The 15,458-nt window shown below is 40.3% G+C and overlaps 1 protein-coding gene across 1 annotated transcript; it reads left to right on the forward strand.

Moving 5' to 3' along the window:
• The first annotated feature begins 6,903 nt into the window (after positions 1-6,903).
• On the forward strand, positions 6,904-14,658 carry LOC112237347 (NADH dehydrogenase [ubiquinone] 1 alpha subcomplex subunit 10, mitochondrial-like). The gene is made up of 10 exons (XM_024405941.2): positions 6,904-7,069; positions 7,513-7,681; positions 7,864-8,079; positions 8,296-8,382; positions 9,225-9,346; positions 12,010-12,077; positions 12,195-12,249; positions 12,459-12,544; positions 12,686-12,794; positions 14,368-14,658. Exons 1-10 carry the CDS (start codon positions 6,995-6,997, stop codon positions 14,434-14,436), a joined length of 1,056 nt encoding a protein of 351 aa, XP_024261709.2. The 5' UTR covers positions 6,904-6,994; the 3' UTR covers positions 14,437-14,658.
• The last annotated feature ends 800 nt before the right edge of the window (positions 14,659-15,458 follow it).

The raw sequence follows: 15,458 nt of genomic DNA on the forward strand, positions 1-15,458 counted from the left end.
TTACCGTTTGGTGAGGGGGGCCCCTCAACAAAATCTCGCTTAGGGCCCTCAAAAGGCTAGAGCCAGCCTTGACAGGGGTCAACAGACGTCTGCATCATCAATAATACAGCTTTTGTACTCAAGACTCCAAATACAGGCAGCAATGGTCTACTTAGGGCTTAAATCAATGCCACTGCACTACATCTATGATAGCGTGTAGATAGACTTTAAAAGGTCACTTAAATGAATGAGTTTAAAGGTCAGTTTAGTTTTAGGGTTTGGTTTAATACTAGGGTTAAGAAACTGTGTCTAGGACCAGTGCTTAAGGGTACTTAGTGTGGTTGACATTGGTCAGGGAATCATTTCCTACTCGGGACCACAGTGGTTAAACTTGCCGCTGAAACATCAACATTTAAATCTAAGACCCCATAAAACCAAATATACATATTTTTTTTACTCTAAGGGAATGCTCTTGGGTCATAGAACTCAACATTTTCTGCTTAGCTTAGTTGGCTTGGTGTAGGCCGATGGCCGTTTGCCATGAACAAGCATGAAATGCACTAAAGATTTACAATTTAAAAAATACTGTTGGAGGCATGTCAGAAGGTAATAGAGAAAATAACTTGGCTATCATCTCAAGATAAGCAACTGTAGGGTCTGGACATGTAGACTGCTCCTTCCAGAAAGAAAGTAGTGATTCCGTAAGCGATTGTCTGTCACGTGAACAATAGTGATTAATACTATCTTTCCAAAATAATATTTGTAATACTGGAAAATATATGTATTCATTAAGTTTCTTAAGATCTTCACATCAAAAAATAAACATCTACATAAAATATATGTTTTTCAATCTCATATATTTGACCAGCACATCCTCCCAAGCAGATATGTTCTGTCCAGGATACAGTAACATTGAACTTTATTTATTTTAGATGTTTTTATTTAACCTTTATTTATTAACTAGGCAAGTCAGTTAAGAACAAACTCTTATTTACTTGCGTTGAGAATGTCAAAAATATATATTTAGCACTTTAATGAAATACCAGTAGCAAACAGACAAATAAAAATAATCTATTACTCTAAGATACACTTAACATATTTTTCGTTAACCCATGTTGATATACTGCAGCCTAATGTATCCAGTACAGTGTACCTACTAAGTTATCATGGCAGCATAGTACAGGGTCAGTTAGCACCATCTACTGGACGTACAGCAGGCCTACATCTGCTCTGTGTTGAATAAACTATTTTCTATTATAATGACAAGATAGACGAGTGACCGTTCTACTTAGTGAAATGGAAAGACATGTCCTCGAGGATGGAGAAGGAGAAGGCGAGATCGGGTGGGACCATTCTAGCCAATGAGAGGGGGGGTATGAGTTCGAACAACAGGCACAACTCACTTTTTTTTTTCATTTGTCCGAAATGCCACGTGTGTCCACTTAAATCAATGCTTTCATAACAACCTAACAATTACGAAACTTCGATCAACTAAGCCTCATTGGGGTGCAGTTAGCCTAGTGGTTAGAGTGTTGGGCCAGTAACCAAAAGGTTTGCTGGATCGAATCCCTGAGCTGACAAAATGTTGTTCTTCCCCCTGAACAAGGTAGTTAACCTGGTAGGTTTTCATTGTAAATTAGAGTTTGTTCTTAACTGACTTAACTCCTAAATTAGCAATTGAATTTTTTGTTGACCAAATTCAACTCCATACAAAAATGCCAAAATGGTCTTATTTTGGTGGACAGATTTTGTCGCTTCTTCCTGTCTAGTTGAAATCAAATGAAACTAAATACTTTTTATTGGTGGCATACACATATTTAGCAATGTTATTGCGGGTGTAATGAAATGCTAGCTCCATCAGCACAGTAATATCTAACATTACACAAAAATCTAAAAGTCAAATAATGATTTGCTCCTTGAATTGATCTCTTCAAGGAGCACGAAAAGCACCTTGGTTGAACAAACCCCAGTAATAGAAACAAACAAACAAAATAACTAACACTGCTATAGTTTTCTAGTCTTTTTAGCATGAGCACTCATATGTTTTTATTAGCACTGCTTTCCCTGATAACGGCTTTATTGAAGAAAGTATTAATTGAGAAGACTGTGATATGTGGATTACCTAGTTGAAGGCACTCTGGATAAGACCGTCTGTTAAAATGTAAATGCTGTCTGTTTGAAGTACAGTTGTAGGCCAACTTGTAGACCAACATAGCTGTATTATCAAAGCTTAGTGTGCATGGGTGAAGTAAGGGTGGAGACCAGTGGAGGATGCTGAGGGGAGAAAGGCTCATAATAATGGCTGGAACGGAGCCAATGGAATGGCATCAAACCTATTGTGTTTTATTGTTTGTTTATTTGCGTTGTAACTTGTTTTTTTTACTAATTCTGTACATAATGTTCCCTCTTACTGTCTCTTATGACCGAAAATAACTTCTAGACATCAGGACTGCGATTACTCACCACGGACTAGCAGAATCCTTTTTCTTCTTTCACGACTCTGACGAGCCCAATGCAAAGGATATACTGCTTTCTCGGGAACAGGCCCTGATCCCCGCGATTTGTTTGAAGAAGAGGCGGAGAAAAAGGGGCCAAATGGCGGGCTGCCTTCTGAGAATTTCTGAGAATGGTCAGAAGAAGCAGATGCTAAGCTACAAGACTGTTTTGCTAGCACAGACTGGAATATGTTCTGGGATTCATCCGATGGCATTGAGAAGTACACCCATCAGTCATTGGCTTCATCAATAAGTGCATTGATGACGTCGTCCCCACAGTGACCGTACGTACATACCCCAACCAGAAGCCATGGATTACAGGCAGCATCCACACTGATCTAAAGGGTAGAGCTGCCGCTCTGACGCTCGTCGGATGTGGCAGGGCTTGCAAACCATTACAGACTACAAAGGGAAGCACAGCCCAGAGCTGCCCAGTGACACAAGCCTACCGGAAGAGCTAAATTACTTTTATGCTCGCTTCAAGGCAAATAACACTGTGTGATCACGCTCTCCGCAGCCAATGTGAGTAAGACCTTTAAATAGGTCAACATTCACAAGGCCGCAGAGCCAGACGGATTGTACTGTGAGCACACGCTGAACAACTGTCAAGTGTCTTCACTGACATTTTCAACCTCTCCTTGTCTGTAATACCAACATGTTTTAAGCAGACCACCATAGTGCATGTGCCCAAGAACACTAAGGTAACCTGAATAAATGACTACCAACCCGTAGCACTCACGTCTGTAGCCATGAGTGCTTTGAAAGCCTGGTCATGGCTCACATAAACACCATTATCCTAGAAAAACCTAGACCCACTCCAATTTGCATACCGCCCCAACAGATCCACAAATGATGCAATCTCTATTGCATTCCACACTACCCTTACCCACCTGAACAAAAATAAACAACTACAATTGAAGTCGGAAGTTTACATACACCTTAGCCAAATACATTTAATCTCAGTTTTTCACAATTCATGACATTTAATCCTAGCAAAAACTCTGTCTTAAGTCAGTTAGGATCATCACTTTATTTTAAGAATGTGAAATGTCAGAATAATAGTTGAGAGTGATTTATTTCAGCTTTTATTACTTTCATCACATTCCCAGTGGGTCAGAAGTTTACATACACTCAATTAGTATTTGGTAGCATTGGTTTCAAATTGTTTAACTTGGGTCAAATGTTTCGGGTATCCTTCCACAAGCTTACCACAATAAGTTGGGTGAATTTTGGCCCATTCCTCCTGACAGAGATGGTGTAACTGAGTCAGGTTTGTAGGCCTCCTTGTTCGCACACACTTTTTCAGTTCTGCCCACATTTTGCCACAACTTTGGAAGGATGCTTGGGGTCATTGATCATTTGGAAGACCAATTTGCGACCAAGCTTTAACTTCCTGACTGATGTCTTGACATGCTGCTTCAATATATCCACATCATTTTCCACCCTTTGTGATGCCATCTATTTTGTGAAGTGCACCAGTCCCTCCTGCAGCAAAGCACCCCCACAACATGATGCTAACACCCCCGTGCTTCACAGTTGGGATGGTGTTCTTCGGCTTGCAAGCCTCCACTTTTTCTTCCAAACATAACAATGGTCATTATGGCCAAACAGTTCTATTTGTGTTTCATCAGACCAGAGGAAATTTCTCTAAAAAGTACAATCTTTGTCACCATGTGCAGTTGCAAACCGTAGTCTGGCTATTTTTGGCAGTTTTGGTGGCTTCTTCCTTGCTGAGCGGCCTTTCAGGTTGTCAATATAGGACTTGTTTTACTGTGGATATAGATACTTTTGTACCTGTTTCCTCCAGCATCTTCACAAGGTCCTTTGCTGTTGTTCTGGGATTGATTTGCACTTTTCGCACCTAAGTATGTTCATCTCTAGGAGACAGAACGTGTCTCCTTCCTGAGCGTTATGACGGCTGCGTGGTCACATGGTGTTTATACTTGAATACTATTGTTTGTACAGATGAATGTGGCACCTTCAGGTGTTTGGAAATTGCTCCTAACGATGAACCAGACTTGTGGAGGTCTACAATTATTTTTCTGAGGTCTTGGCTGACTCCTTTTGATTTTCCCATGATGTCAAGCAAAGAGGCACTGAGTTTGAAGGTAGGCCTTGAAATACATCCACAAGTACACCTCCAATTGTCTCATATTATGTCAATTAGCCTATCAGAAGCTTCTAAAGCCATGACAAAATTGTCTGGAATTTTCCAAGCTGTTTAAAGGCACAGTCAACAGTGTATGTAAACTTCTAACCCACTGGAATTGTGATACAGTGAATTATAAGTGAAATAATCTGTCTGTAAACAATTGTTAGAAAAATAACTTGTGCCATGCATAAAGTAGATGTCCTAACCGAAGTTTTAATGACTCCAACCTAAGTGTATGTAAACTTCAACTGTATGTGAGAATGCTATTCATGAACTTTAGCTCACCGTTCAACACCATAGTGCTCTCAAAGCTCATCAATAAGCTAAGGACCCTGGGACTAAACATCTCCCTCCCTCTTGGATTCTGGACTTCCTGATGGGCCGGCCCCCAGGTTGTAAGGGTAGGTAAAAACACATCTGCCACGCTGATCATCAACACGGGGGCCCCTGAAGGGTGTGTGCTCAGTCCCCTCCTGTACTCCCTGTTCACTTATGACTGCACGGCCAGGCACGACTCCAAAACCATCATTAAATTTGCCGATGACACAACAGTGGAAGGCCTGATCACCGACAACGACGATACAGCCTATAGGGAGGAGGTCAGAGACCTGGCCATGTGGTGCCAGGACAACAAACTCTCCCTCAATGTGATCAAGACAAAGGAGATGATTGTGGACTACAGGAAAAAGAGGATCGAGCACGCCCCCATTCTCATCGACGGGGCTGCAGTGGAGCAGGTTGAGAGCTTGATGAAGTTTCTTGACCAAGTTCCTTGGTGTCCACATCACCAACAAACTAACATGGTCCAAGCACATCAAGACAGTCGTGAGGAGGGCACAACAAAACCTATTCCCCCTCGGGAGACTGAAAAGATTTGGCATGGGTCCTTAGATCCCCAAAAGGTTCTACAGCTGCACCATTGAGAGCATCCTGACTGGTTGCAACACTGCCTGGTATGGCAACTGCTCAGCCTCCGACCGCAAGGCACTACAGAGGGTAGTGCTAATGGCCCAGTACATTACTGGGGCCAAGCTTCCTGCCATCTAGGACCGCTATACCAGGCTGTGTCAGAGGAAGGCCCTAAAAATTGTCAAAGACTCCAGCCACCCTAGTCATAAGCCATAAGACATAAGCCATAAGCCATAAGACTCCTGAACATCTAATGAAATGGCTACCCAAACTATTTGCATTTCCCCCCTCCCCCCTTTACACCACTGCTACTCTGTTGTTGTCATCTGTGCATAATCACGTCAATAACTCTACTTACATGTACATACTACCTCTCCTAACCGGTGCCCCTGCACATTGACTCTGTACCGGTATATTGTCTTGCTATTGTTGTTTTACTGCTGCTTTTTAATTACTTGTTACTTTTATCTCAAATCAAAATCAAATCAAAATCAAATCAAATCAAATTTTATTTGTCACATACACATGGTTAGCAGATGTTAATGCGAGTGTAGCGAAATGCTTGTGCTTCTAGTTTCAACAATGCAGTAATAACCAACAAGTAATCTAGCTAACAATTCCAAAACTACTACCTTATAGACACAAGTGTAAGGGGATAAAGAATATGTACATAAAGATATATGAATGAGTGATGGTACAGAGCGGCATAGGCAAGATACAGTAGATGGTATTGAGTGCAGTATATACATATGCGATGAGTATGTAAACAAAGTGGCATAGTTAAAGTGGCTAGTGATACATGTATTACATAAGGATGCAGTAGATGATAGAGTACAGTATATACGTATACATATGAGATGAATAATGTAGGGTATGTAAACATTATATTAAGTAGCATTGTTTAAAGTGGCTAGTGATATATTTTACATCATTTCCCATCAATTCCCATTATTAAAGTGGCTGGAGTTGAGTCGGTGTGTCTTAAAGTGGCTGGAGTTGAGTCTTATTCTTGTCTGTATTTTTTAAAACTGCATTGTTGTTTCGGAGCTCGTAAGTATTTGCCCCATGTGACAAATAAAATGTGATATGATGCCACTCTACTAATTCTGCTCCAGCCATTACCATGGGCCTGTCTTACCCAATTAAGGTGCCACCAACCTCCTGTGGTGGAGACAGTAGATAATATGTATATCTTTATATCTGGTAAGTGTTATCCGGGATCTTTGGGACGTCCCTACCCTACTAAACCCTAACTTTACCTCTTACCATAACCATAACCATGGCGCTCATTTTAAATAGTTGTCTTTTTCTTTCAGGCAATACAATTGGACACACTTGATGACGTCAATATTACTCGACTACGGGCAAAATACCATTTCAACGCGTTAATATCGCGCCTCGACATAACTTGCATAGAGGGTGAATTTTGGGTCAGATTTGCGGGTCTGGTGGTAAAATCATGGCGTTACGGGTGATCCGTTTGGTCATACCCTCGGGGACAGCCGTTTTCAAAGCAGGGACACTTATTCAGACGGTAAGATTGGCAGAATAATTTCCAAAATGCTCTCTCGCGCAACGAATGGCATCAAGTTCACAAGCCGCCCTCGATACAAGGACACCATAACAATAATGCTAATGCTAAGAAGGTTAACTAGCAGATTGGTGTTTTGTGTGGCTAGCTGCGTCTTATGTGGTTGTCAACAACTATTGTGTCGCAATGTATTGTTATTAGCGGCAATATTAATTCATTTGTTAGCTAGCTTATTTGAACTAATTGTCTAATTACCGTTATCCCGTTCTTGTCATCCTCCTGACATGCTAGCTAGTATTTCAGTTTTATCAATTACAATGAAGCATATTTAATTCATGGTGGGCAGGATGGTCAGAAGGATGACACTCACATACTCATTCTATTGATACGGAGTACAATTCAATATTTTATTTGAGAATTAAATGATCAACATATCTTATCTTTAGGCTGGTATTCACACAAGCTCATTAAGGAACCTACGGTACGGCTGGTGGGCATATGCACTGGGCGAGAGGACAACCCCAAGGTTCAAAGAGAACAGCAAGATCATCTCCATTGATGGCAACCTGGCCTCAGGAAAGGGGGCGCTGGCCCAGAGTCTGGCTGATAAGCTGGGTAATGATCCTGTTGTCGATGCAGTTATTGAAGTCTAGACTACTTATTTATACATATTTATAACTTGGAGTTAGAAGTTTATAATGCCAATTGCATTAACTAAAAATAAACTTAATTCCCTACCTTCTGGTACAAAACAGGATTAATGTAGATTGACTCCATTAACACTTTGATGTCTGTAGGGATGCTGTACATGCCTGAGCCCAACACGCATTACTTGGACAAGATGACAGCGGAGAAGGAGCCTCTGCCAATCGCCTTCAACGGTAACTGCAGCTTGGAGAAGTTCTATGCAGACCCCAAGGCTGCTGACGGGAACTCCTACCGGCTACAAGCATGGATGTACCTCATGAGGCTCCTTCAGTGGTCAGACGCCATGGAGCACCTGCTAACCACAGGTGCGGCTGGCTATGGGAATGCGCTCAGATATCACTCACAAATGACATCAGGATTGTGTTAGGGAATCGGGGGAAAACAAAGAATTGAGCTCTTGAGCTTACATTACTGTAGTTAAATTAATGCCTTGTTATTCTAAATGGCTTATTGCAAAAATATTATTCTGTCCTTTTTGGGTTTTTTAGTCATGTCCTTCTAATAAACTTTCTCCATTCTAGGCCAAGGTGTGATTTTGGAGCGCTCCCCCTACAGTGACATGGTGTTTGTGGAGGCCATGTTCAAACAGGGCTACATCAGAAGGCAGTGTAAGTACTGAAATCCCTATAATAAGGCTGGTACAGATCTGAATAGTCTTATTGCATTGTTATTTTTTAAATTTTATTTCACCTTTATTTAACCATGTAGGCCAGTTGAGAACAAGTTCTCATTTACAACTGCGACCTGGCCAAGATGTCACACTGCTTTGCGTTAAACAACAACAGAGTTACACATGGAATAAACAAATGTCCATATACAAAAGTCCATATACAGTGTGTGCAAATGAGGTAAGATAAGGGAGGTAAGGCAATACATAGGCCATAGTGGTGAAATATTTACAATTTAGCAATTAAACACTGGAGTGATAGATGTGCAAGTAGAGATACTGGGGTGCAAAGGAGCACAAAAAAAAACAGTATGGGGATGAGGTAGTTGGATGGGCTATTTACAGAAGAGCTATGTACAGGTGCCGTGATCTGAGCTGCTCTGACAGCTGGTGCTTAAAGTTAAGAGAGGGAGATATGAATCTCCAGCTTCAGTGCTTTTTGCAATTCGTTCCAGTCATTGGCAGCAGAGAACTGGAAGGAAAGGCCGCCAATGCAGGAATTGGCATTGGGGGTGACCAGTGAAATATTCCTGCTGGAGCGCGTGCTACGGGTGGGTGCTGCTATACTGACCAGTGAGCTGAGATAAGGCAGGGCTTTACCTAGCAATATATGATTAATCAGATCTGGTTTAACACCAACCTGACAAGCCATGATATTGAAAGGTCATTAGTGTTTTAAATAAATAAACTTTGGTTGAAGATGCTTTTTTATGTGTGCCACCATTACTACAAAAGGGGCATTTTACATTGCTGTGGTTGAATCTCATATGTTCTGTAATGCAGGTGTAGACCACTACAATGAAATCAAAGGTATCAGCATCTGTGAGTTCCTGCCCCCTCACTTGGTCATCTATGTGGACAAGCCAGCAGAAGAAGTGCAGAAGAAGCTAAAGGCATCAGGCAAAGTAGGGAGACACAAACAAGGAAAATATCCATGCTATACTTTTCTAGGCATATCGTTTCTGTTTGACTGAATGACCATCCATTATCAGCTGGTAGAGAACCTATGGAAGTTTTACTCAACCAATTTTGAGTCCTGTCCAGTAATTATTATTAAGTTCACATTATTATGTGAACTTTTTCTAATATTGATGTATTTGGGGCTTTAAACAAAACGTTTTAAACTCTTCAAAGTCTCTACTGTGGTTATGAGCTAGGTTAGAAACATTTAAAAAATGATTATCAGTCTGTTGCTAACAGCAAGTAATGTTCTTAATTGGAACCTTTCCTTTGCCAAATGCCTCTAGTAATGTGTAAAAATTATAGAAATTAGTTGTTGGTTTCACGTACGCCCATTTAGGACCTCTCACATTTGGCAGGCAGGCGGGCGGGCCTCACAAAGCCTGGTTGTTTTTAGCATTATGCAATTGTGGCCCCAGCAATAATCCTGTCTTTAAACATAATCATGGAGGGCTGGTGGAATTCGGTGCGAATTGAGATAAATATGCAGCCTCAAATTCTACCAGAAAAAGGAGCTTTTAGGATAAGTCTTGTTGCTCAACTTAGGTAGTTTGATTCATACTTCAGATCTGTGTTCCAAACTTTTCTTTCCGGAGTGTAATTCTCACATCTCTGATTGGATTTAAATATAAAACATGTTTAAACCTCAGTTTTAAAGATGTTGAATCACACTCCCGTATTTAAAGCCAGATGTATCCTTTCAGTGATCAACATGATGGATCTTTTTTTTATCTATGCAATGTTTAGGGTGCATGTTGAATAACCATTTTCATCGATGGTCTTGTTTAGGCTATTGCCTTTAGAAAGTATTCACAGCCCTGGACTTTTTCCACATTTATTTGTTACAAAGTGGGATTAAAATGGAATGAATTGTAATTTTTCTGTCAACAATCTTCACAAAATACTCTGCGATATTGAACTGGAAGAAAAATTGTAACATTTTGTTTAAAAAAAAAAACTATTTAGGGCTGTCCTCGACTAAATCTCGGTGGACCGAAAGTCGTCTGTTCTTTCGACCAATCAATTGGCTGATTTTTTTTTTTTTAAATTTTTTTTTTAATACATATATATAACCTGTGTTTTTAAAATCAACTATACAGTACCAGTCAAACGTTTGGATGCGTACTCATTCAAGGGTTTTTCTTTATTTAAAAAAAGTGTTATTTTGTGTTATGAAATAACACGCGGGATCATGTAGTAACCAAACAGGTGTTAAACAAATCAAAATATATTGGAGATTCTTTAAAGTAGCCACCCTTTGCCTTGACAGCTTTGCACACTGTTGACATAACATGATGCAGCCACCACTATGCTTGAAAATATAGCAAGTGGTAGTCAGTGACATGTTGTATTGGATTTGCCCTAAACAAAACACTTGTTATTCAGGACTAAAAGGTTATTGCACATTTTTTGCAGTATTACTTTTGTTTTTACCTTGTTGCAAACAGATGCATGTTTGGTATTTTATTTTATACAGGCTTCCTTTTCACTCAAGTCATCTAGGTTAGTATTGTGGAGTAACTACAATGTTGTTGACTCATCCTCAGTTTTCTCCTATCACAGCCGTTACATTTTTTTTTACTGTTTTAAAGTCACCACTGACCTTTTCTTAGTAGTGACTGGGTGTATTGATACTCCATCCAACATGTAATTAATAACTTAACCATGCTCAAAGGGATATTACATTTCTGCTTTTTTATCTACTGGTAGGTGCCCTTTGCGAGGCATTGGTAAACCACCCTGGTCTATGTGGTTGAATCTGTGTTTGATATTCACTGCTTGACTGAGGGACCTTACAATTATCTGTATGTGTAGGGTACAGAGATGAGGTCGTCATTCAAAAGTTTGGACGAATACTCATTCAAGGGTCTTGTTAAACACTATTATTGCACACAGAGTTAGTCCACTTTAGTCCTGAACTTATTTAAGTTTGCCACAAAAATGTCAATAAACCTAATTCCACTTTGACATGATGGGGTATTGTGTGTGTGTGTGTGTGTGTGTGTGTGTGTGTGTGTGTGTGTAGGCCAGTTACAAAAACATCTCGATCTATTTTAAATTCAGGTTGTGTAACACACAGGAAAACGTGGAAGAAGTGAATACACAAAAAAAGAGAATACTTTCTGAAGATACTGTATTTTCCCAAAAGCTGCACTTGTGTTTTTAGATCACTAATAGTATTGGATGGGTAGCATTTTTGGAAACAAACCATCTGTCAAACTTCTGAAGTCTTAATACTGGTCAATAAAGGAATTAAATCAAGCTGAAGCCCGGGTAAGAATTCAAGCATGGCCCTTCAAATAGATTCATATCAGTTGCCACTGAGTTATTTGGTTTTGCGTGCCGTGATTATTCTTAAGTTAGGTTTAATTACCTTTCCGCTCTACGGATCAGATCATTATAGGTGAGAATCTGCTTCAACAGCTCCAAACAGATCTTCTGCTTCTTTACCACTTTGGGTGTTCCACTTGTTAAGTTAAATCTGTTTAAGGCACTTTGACTAAGCAAGAGAATTGTGTTGGGTCTGGTGTTAGCTGTCTTTTCAAATAGTCTATTTTCTGGTGTGTGTTGTTCCTGTCTTTATGAATCTATCCTGTCTTACCCTCAGGATGTACCCCTACCCTATCTGAAGAGCATTGAGGATGCCTACAAGAAGACCTACCTTCCCAAAATCAGGTTAGTGGATTAGAAAGCTCAACTTGAACGTTTTTAACAATGCAATTTCTCAAGACAACTCCGATCTGGCCTTCAACCATTTACAAGAAAGGTGTTGAGAGTTTTTCTTTATTTCAGTGAGAATGCAGAATTGCTCGCTTATGATGCTACCCAAGCACAAGACATGGAGAGGGTAAGGAAATCCAGTGAATGACTAGAGGCATCAAATTATATAATAATAATCTTGTAGTTTCTGGTGAGAAAACAAACATGGCGTTGGTATGTTATAGGCCTAGCCAATGCATCATACTGAAATGCACTGACTGCTATTGAAAACCTGTCTTATTCTCTCACAAAACTCTCTCGTCAAACAGACTTCCCTTTTTTGTTTTTTCTCTTTAGATTGCAGAAGACATTGAGGACTTGAAATTTGAGAAAGGACCTTGGGTAGAGCAGGATGATGTCACACTCCACTACATGAGAATGCTGTAAGTATAACCACTTAATTTCTTCCCTACACGTGTAGACCTTACTTTTCCATCACGTACATGGGTAGGCCTATATAGTTCATATTGGAGCTCTGGAAGCTTTCTCATCAGCCTGCTGTTTTCCTTCCTCTCTCTCCAAAGGGTGGAAGACAAGATGAGGGTTGCAGACCTGACCCTTGTACCCAACTTCCTGCCTGAGGTCACCATTGGGGCTCACGAGTATGATGCAGGCTACTATGCCTTCAAATCAGTAAGGGAGAAAAGCACTCTACTTCTTTTATGATGTAGTGTGGCTCGATCACCTGATATGACCAGATTATGATAAAGTGGGGTATGAGCTATAGGTACCATACTGCAAAGGTAGAAAACTTTTCCCTTCTTCAATAGTATTTTCCCTCTCCGTCTCTTCTGGGTTTTGTGGCAGTCTTGTGGTTTTGCCTCCAGCATATTAAATAACTATTTTGGTAGCTGAAATATCAAATGATATACGAAAAGGGAAATGCCATATGTGGAATATTCTCCAAGTCATTGGTGTCATCAGTCTTGCAGGAAAACATTCTGTGCTGACCTTTAAAGTTTATTGACTGGAGATGTGGGGGTATATAATGTGCTACAGGATTCTTTGAGCTGACATTTTGCTTGGTGCCCGCTATTATACTGGAACGAGTGGGAGGACAAGCTTGGGGAATGTGAACTATGGCGGGCTTAGGTTGTCTGCGTTTTCTCATCCATACTTCTACTTGACAAAGTTCACTTCTTCTGAAGTGCAAGCTAGGATTCCGCAGTAGAGTGTGTACTGTACTGTTTGACAAGAACAACAACTGATAGGCGTTTGTCTGGTGATATCATTTTGGCTTCGCCAGCTTAAGCTTGTGCTAAGTTGTACGCAGATGTCAAAGTAAAACTAGGTAAACAAAACAAAACCTGAATGCCTATCAATGTTGCTGTTTGCAATCCAACACCACTTCAATCTTGGCTGATTTTGTTTTTGAGGCTGTAAATGTCTTTATATTTAAGTCTGTTTTCTGCTTCTTTGGCTGACTGATAACAGTTGAAAGAAAGAGAAGCTGTGTTAATGTAGGCCTTAGTTAACACTAGACTATCTTTTTTGTTTCATACTCACAAGACTGATGGGCTAGTGTCGCATAGGTGACTGAGAGCAGCCTGGCTGTCGATCAGTCTGTCACTGACGTGGCTTCACATTAGCAGGAACTCATAACGCACTGTTTGCTAAGGCTAGGGGGTGATGGACTGCAATGTCGCCCCTAGTGACAAAACACTTTGCTATACCATTAGTCTTTGCTGTCGTCCCACATCTAAGGATGGATGAGTCTTGAGTTGCTAGTTCTTCAAAGCTTAAGGGAATAAGAAGGCCCGGCTTCTTAAATCGGAGAACTGTTAAACCTGCCCAAGTGTCCTGTGGAATATTGTGTCTCTTTTTACCCAGGCAATTCCCACAAATGTTTTTTTTTAAGTCAAGGATGACTCCTTGACCCTCGCGTTAGATTCGTTTTAAGGATTTCATCAGTGAAGCGTAGGTTATGACCTGTATGCCCAGACTAAAAGAGTTACAGAACTACTATTAGGCTGCTAACTTGATTTATTTCCAAAAAGGCAAAACATTTATTAAGAAGTTCTTGTTTATACCTAGCTTAACTATATTGTATTTTACTTGCAACTTCACTAAGATTTTCTCTCCTATATTTTTGGCAACTGTTTCAGCAAATACATCCCAGATGTTTTAGCATACATAATAGGCTAAATCCCCTATCACTTATCTCACTCTAATTAAATTGACTGTCCTTTTCTTTTCTTTCCAAAAGCTCCTGGGAAAGAAGTACGCTGCAGGTTATAATGCAGACATAGGAGACACGAACATCTGGCTGAAGTGAATGAGTGGACCTGACTACTCTGGAGCTGATTGCTGTAGATGAATGGTTCGTTCCTCATTCCCCCCTCATACCTGTTCACTCTTCCCTATGGGTGGAGAAGTCTAAATATGGGATTATCCGTTTGATCCAATCTGGAACATTCTCTTCTCTGGTCCGACTGTGTGTATCGAGGAGAAATTGTATTAAGTCCATGAATTATGCATTAAAAAGTAAATCTAAAAACTTGTTGTTTTATTTTTGTGAAATGTGCATCTAGCCTTTTCAAGAGGGATAATGGCAATTGGATTAAGAGAAGAGATTACAGTTTATCCTCAATCATATATATATTTTTTTCATAGCCTGCAAGTTTGCTGTCCCAGTTTAAGTGACTTCACTGACTTGTATCATTATAATGTATCCGCTAGTCTTTTCTTTAGCAGATGCTTCCCACAGTGACTTTGTCAGTGCATAGTGCGGTGTCACACAGCCCCGTAAGGGTTTACTGTTTTTCTAAACCACAGTTCCAGGTATGTAAGCAGGTAGCCAATTAGGCAGGCCTTCAGTGTGCCTGCTGTACTATATGTGTCTGCAGATACTGACTGGGCTCAGACTGATTGGCTTCCAGCCGTTCCATAATGGCATATCAAGCACAATACATTTATAAATAACGAAATGTAAAATCTGCAGTTATGACATGCTCTGAGGGCAAGATTAGATATACTACTTTCATGAAAGAGAAAGATGATCATTCAGGTGCTGCTAATTTCTTACTCTGGTGTTATGGATCACCATGAACATATTGAAGTTCAGCTTTCTTATTGAACCAGACAATTGAAAGTTATTTTTAGTTGTTTATCAAAGAGAGCTGGCTAACTCATTGATCCTGCTTTGTATCATACCCTTCCGGTCTTCATGTACCAAAACAGAAGTGCAATCCCTCCACACTCTCTTTTCACAGGGTGATTTTTAAGAGCCTGGTTGTTTTTAATTTACCACCAGCTGACTCTTCAGCATTTCTCACTCACACAGACACACACACACAC

This window comes from Oncorhynchus tshawytscha, linkage group LG03 (assembly GCF_018296145.1).
Source record: "Oncorhynchus tshawytscha isolate Ot180627B linkage group LG03, Otsh_v2.0, whole genome shotgun sequence".
In the NCBI taxonomy this organism is placed as follows: domain Eukaryota; kingdom Metazoa; phylum Chordata; class Actinopteri; order Salmoniformes; family Salmonidae; genus Oncorhynchus; species Oncorhynchus tshawytscha.

Excerpts from the sequence above, each read along its gene's own strand:
- LOC112237347 (XM_024405941.2), top strand. The coding sequence starts at position 6,995 with ATGGCGTTACGGGTGATCCGTTTGGTCATACCCTCGGGGACAGCCGTT. Across the intron at positions 7,682-7,863 it reads GAGTCTGGCTGATAAGCTGG|GGATGCTGTACATGCCTGAG; the intron begins GTAATGATCCTG and ends TGATGTCTGTAG. Across the intron at positions 8,080-8,295 it reads GGAGCACCTGCTAACCACAG|GCCAAGGTGTGATTTTGGAG; the intron begins GTGCGGCTGGCT and ends TCTCCATTCTAG.